The sequence below is a fragment of the Psammomys obesus genome, unplaced genomic scaffold (assembly GCF_907164565.1).
Source record: "Psammomys obesus unplaced genomic scaffold, mPsaObe1.curated_primary_1811, whole genome shotgun sequence".
Classification (NCBI taxonomy): domain Eukaryota; kingdom Metazoa; phylum Chordata; class Mammalia; order Rodentia; family Muridae; genus Psammomys; species Psammomys obesus.
This window is the reverse complement of record NW_026585687.1, coordinates 2,925,180-2,930,810: the sequence shown is the minus strand read 5'-3', so window position 1 is coordinate 2,930,810 and position 5,631 is coordinate 2,925,180. Positions and strand designations below refer to the sequence as shown.

The 5,631-nt window shown below is 36.9% G+C and overlaps 1 protein-coding gene across 3 annotated transcripts in view; it reads left to right on the top strand.

Annotated features, from left to right (window-relative positions):
- Positions 1-5,631, top strand: part of Atrx (ATRX chromatin remodeler) — a 157,812-nt gene that overhangs the window by 95,096 nt on the left and 57,085 nt on the right. For all 3 annotated transcript variants that reach the window (XM_055592594.1, XM_055592586.1, XM_055592578.1), the window contains 4 exons: positions 409-550; positions 1,468-1,577; positions 2,296-2,442; positions 2,594-2,771. In XM_055592594.1, the coding sequence (XP_055448569.1) occupies positions 409-550; positions 1,468-1,577; positions 2,296-2,442; positions 2,594-2,771 (577 nt within the window). The remainder of the gene's footprint in view (positions 1-408; positions 551-1,467; positions 1,578-2,295; positions 2,443-2,593; positions 2,772-5,631) is intronic.

Here is a 5,631-nt window from a genome sequence, read left to right as displayed (position 1 = left end):
TCCTTCCTTCCTTCCTTCCTTCCTTCCTTCCTTCCTTCCTTCCTTCCACCTGTTTTTCCATCCTTTCGTGCATTCTGGGGATTGAACTGAGGTCCACATGCTTGGACAGCAACTACTACACTGACTGTGAGAGATATATACTCAAAATTCTATGTAATACAACTCTGTGGCGATATCTTGGGTAAAAGGTATTAAACTAATTACTGATGTTACTGTACTGATTTCAAGTCTACATAAGGGTTTTTCCTCTAGAAGACAGAAACCTGGACCTTCTCATTGGGTGTGTTTTGTGGGAATAGGTGATTATGTGATTTGGTAGATTTGGAAAATCTACCTTAGTAATATTGATATTCCACCATTGCTTGAAAGATTTCTATGAGCTTAACTATAACACCTCCTTTTTTGTAGGTAATAGAAATTGAGGATGCTTCACCTACCAAGTGTCCAATAACAACCAAATTGGTTTTAGATGAAGATGAAGAAACCAAAGAACCTTTAGTGCAGGTTCATAGAAACATGGTTATAAAATTGAAACCCCATCAAGTAGATGGTAAGAAGATATTAAATGATTGAGTCACTTTTAGCTAAATTTTACATATATTTTGTTTTCTTCTGTTTGCCTAGCATTTTGCCAACCACTGGAGATACTTGGTCAAACAAAAATAATACGATTCTAGCTGCTACATGTCTCAGAAGGAAGTAAGGAAGAACATGTTTGTGTGACTGCAAACTTAGTGTTTTAAAGAGGAAAGAGGGCAGTGGTACAAGTGGAGTCCTAGTACATAATGCTTGGCTAGAGCAGTTAGGAAAAAGCACAGTTAACCAAAAGCTTTCTTTGGGAAATGCCCTTTCAACATTTGCAAATAAGTGATTTTCCTACGTACAGCATTACTAAGTTACTCAACCTTGTGCACTCTACTACTGTATTCGTAAAGAACTGATTAGTATATATGAAGTGGTGCATAAGGGAAATTTAACAGTTTCTACTTATTGGATTACCAACCACATTTATTTATTGCTGAGTTTCTACTCCTGGACAAATACTTTTCTCTCAGGATTTCTGCTTGGTTCAATAAATCTAAAAGTGTATTGAATAATAGGAAGCTGTGGCCTCTTTGGTTAAAGTTTCTATTTTAAAGTATTCTGCCTCTATGCTGTCCTAAGGTATAGAAAAATAACTGAGCAGACATCTTTGTATTGTCTGCTGCGTTTTATTTCTGATTTACTTTAGCAGAATAAACAATTCTAATTCATTTAAGAATCTCTTTAGCTCCAAGTGTTTTTTGAATGTTGTTTATTGGGTGCTGCAGAAATGGCTCAATGGCTAAGAGTACTTGTTGCTCCTTCAGGGAACCTTGGTTCAATTCCCAGCACTTAAAGGGTGTATATTCATACTCAGAAAATGAGTCTTAAAAAAACAAAACAAAACTCCGCTGTTTCTTGGACATTTTGGTTTCTCATTCTTAGGTGTTCAGTTTATGTGGGATTGCTGCTGTGAGTCTGTGAAAAAGACAAAGAAATCTCCAGGTTCAGGGTGTATTCTTGCCCACTGCATGGGCCTTGGCAAGACCTTGCAGGTGAGTGCTCTAGGAAATAAACCTGTGCATTTTTGCATGTATGTTGATTCTGTTGTGTTTCAGGCAGGTTGTGGAGATAAAGCAGTAAGAACAAGATTCCTTCTCCAGTGTTAAATATTGTCGTGGAGAATATAATGTAAAAAATGTACTTTCTGATACTGTGTGATTTCTCAGGAGGACTGAGAGTTAGAGAGGTGGTTTTTGTATACGTACATACATATGTGTGTATAAGAACAATTAAAAAGAGGCCATGAATTAGAAAGAGAGCAAGGAGACATATATGTGAAACTTTGGAACGAAGAAAGGGAAGGAGGAAATGATACAAGTATATTGTTATCTGAAATAAAAGAAAAAAAATTAAAAAAAACAAACACTCCTGATAGCATTACAAGAAATATGTGATGTTTCTATAAAGTTGCTGATATAGTTGAAACAGTGTGGTTGTAGGTTTGACTACCTGCAACTTCAAGGACACATGATGAATTTAACTTATTTTTCAGTTTTTAATAGTCTATGGGTATTAAAACTGCTTCATTTTTAGGGCTGGGTTTAATATTATATTTTCTTTATTTGTATTTTATATGGGTTGGAAATTATGACCTTGCTTGGTTGGCTGGCTTATTGTTCAAAGAAAACTATTAAGTCATAACAACTAAATTTTTAAAAACTTTTTTGTGGATATTTAAATGAAAATGTAACTTTATTTACTTTCTTGTAGGTGGTCAGTTTTCTTCACACAGTTCTTTTGTGTGACAGATTGGACTTCAGTACAGCTTTAGTGGTTTGTCCTCTTAACACTGCTTTGAATTGGATGAATGAATTTGAGAAGTGGCAGGAGGGATTAAATGATGATGAAAAGCTTGAGGTAACATTTAATAATGTTTCCTATAGAAACAATAGCATGAGATTCATATATGTAAAGATTCTTAATTACTAATACATATTTTAATGGGAATATTTAGAACTCATTGATTTTCATAGCTACTGTTAAACATCTTTATTTTTTTTTTTTTAAGGTCTCTGAATTAGCAACTGTGAAACGTCCTCAGGAGAGAAGTTACATGCTACAGAGATGGCAAGAAGATGGTGGCGTTATGATCATAGGGTATGAAATGTACAGGAATCTTGCTCAAGGACGGAATGTGAAGAGTCGGAAACTTAAAGAAATATTTAATAAAGCTTTAGTTGATCCAGGTAAGGTACGATCAGCACTAACATTACAAAGCAAGTTGAACATTTGTGTTTATCTTACTAATTGAGCCAGGTAGTGGTGGTGCACACACTTAATCCCAGCACTTGGGAGACAGAGGTAAGTGAATATCCGCGTTTGAGGCCAGCTTGGTCTACAGAGCAAATTTCAGGACAGCCAGGGAAATGTTACTAATTGAAGATTTATTAAGTAGATCATACTTGTTTCCTTTGTCCTTATAGGTTTTGTTTTTATTATTAATACTAATATAATTTAAATGATATAAAATCATCCCTAATGCTACTAGTTATTCAGAGTTTTAGTGTTTAGGGATCTATGGTTGCTGTATTATTAGAGAATTGTAATCTAGAGAATGATATCATTTCAGCAGTTTTTTTTTCATAAGCTTTCTTGGGAATGGTTTCTTTCAAATAATAGTTTTTAAAAGGAGGCATACTGTTGTGTGCCTATAATTGTAGCCCCCCCCCCTTTCCTCTTTGACTGGGTGTTATGTGTCACAGACTGACAGAGGATCCCTTTAACCTTCTGATCCTTCTGCCTTCACTTCCTCAGTGGTGGAATTACACAAACAAGGTGTCAAGACATGCACTGTGACACCTTGTTTATACGGTGATGTGGTACTATAGATTGAACCCAAGCCTTATGCATGCTAGGTCACACTCCCAACTCTCAGTTTGATGTGTAAGTATGATTTTTCTGCTGGGCATGGTGCGTCATTTCTGTAATTCCAACACTTCTGAAATGGAGGTAGTAAGGTCATATGTGCATCTCAAACAGGAAATGGTCATTTACCCAAGTAGATTAGTCCATGAAAGCTGTTACAGTCCATGTCTGATGATTTGAGTTCAGTGTCTAGAATTCATGATGCAAGAACAGAATGGATTCTAGAATCAATTTAAGATGCTATGGTTTATTTTATTTTTAAGTTGATTGATTGATTGTGAGAGAGAGAACGAGAAAGAATACATGTACCACGGGAGTAAGTGAAATGAATGAATGAAAGTATGTGACCATCTGTGTGTAGAGGTCAGAACACTCTTGACCATTCTCTTCCACCGCTGTGAGTTCCTGGCATAAAACACATTTACAGCAAAAAATGAGCACTTTGACCTGCTCTCTGGCCCCCTTTTTTATTTTAAAGAATAGCATTTAAAGTTGTCTGAATACTGTTAGAAACTGAAAGCTGGCATAGAATTCCAATATACTGCTTTCTATACTTTGTCCATTACTTTTTGATGTTCTTCAACATTTGCTTTGGCTCCTAGTTGCTGTGTCTTAGCTAACAGTTTAATTACTTCATTTTATTTAGGAGTATATTTCTACCTTTGCTGCCACTTCATCAATAACCTCTTTTAATTTTTCCTTTCTTAACCACCAGAGACATTGGCACAATTTTAAGTAAGAACATGGACCTAAGAGATGGTATTCAAAAAGATTCAGAAGTAAGACTTAGTCTTATATGACAGAGACTGGAGGTCAAAAGATAGATCTCCATAAAACCAAGATTAAAAAAAAAAATCTATGAGAAGCTAGTGGCAGTTTGGAGGACAGCCGAAACTCTTAGGTGTATAAAATAGAGGAGAACTAGTTAGCTGCATCAATGCCTTAAGTTCTAAGCCTTAAGCCTCTCTGTAAAATAAAGTATATCACTGTTCAGAGGACAGTTCCAGGCACCAGTCCAGCTAGGCTAGGTGTATAGTGCCTGACTTGATCTAAAGTGAATGTGGATTTTTTTTTTTTTTTTATGTAGCCTAAAACTGTGTCTATAAGTTCTGGTGAATATGTAATGAAATTCTAAATGTAGTTTTATCTGATAGGTGCTGGTCTTATTTTAAAAATTATTTAGTTTAATTTTTTTTATGTTGAAGATGGTTTGCATTTTTTTTATTAATTACACTTTATTCATTTTGTATCCCCCCATAAGCCCCTCCCTCCTCCCCTCCCGATCCCACCCTCCCTCCACTTTCTGCATGCATGTAACTCCCCAAGTCCACTGATAGGGGAAGTTAGTTCTCCTCTTCTTTCTGATCTTAGTCTATCAGTTCTCATCAAAAGTGGCTGCATTGTCCTCTACTATGGCCTGGTAAGGCTGCTCCCCCCTCAGGGGGAAGTGATCAACGAGCAGGCCAATCAGATTATGTCAGAGGCAGTCCCTCTTCCCATTACTATGTAAACCACTTGGACACTGAACTGCCATGGGCTACACCTGTGCATGGGTTCTAGGTTATCTCCACGAATAGTCCTTGGTTGGAGTATGATTTTCTGGGAAGTTCCCTGTGTTCAAATTATCTTGTTCTGTTGCTCTGCTTGTGGAGTTCCTGTCCTCTCCAGCTCTTACTATTTCCCACTTCTTACATAAAATTCCATTCACTCTGCCCATCAGTTGGCCATCAGGCTCAGCATCTGTTTTGACAGTCTATACTGCAGAAGCTTTCAGAGGCCCTCTGTGGCAGGTTCCAAGGTTGTTTCCTGTTTTCTTCTGGCTTTCAGAGGCCCTCTGTAGCAGGTTCCGAGGTTGTTTCCTATTTTCTTTTTCTTCTGATGTCCATCCTCTTTGCCTTTCAGGATGGGGATTGAACATTTTAGTTAGGGTCCTCTCTTTTGCTTAGTTTGTTTAGATGTACAGATTTTAGTGGGTTAATTTATATTGTATGTTTATATGAGTGAGTATATACCATGCATGTCTTTTTGCTTCTGGGACAACTCACTCAGGATGATCCTTTCCAGGTCCCACCATTTACCTGCAAATTTCATGATTTCCTTATTTTTCATTGCTGAGTAATACTCCATTGTATAGATGTACCACAGTTTCTGCATCCATTCTTCAGTTGAGGGGCATCTGGG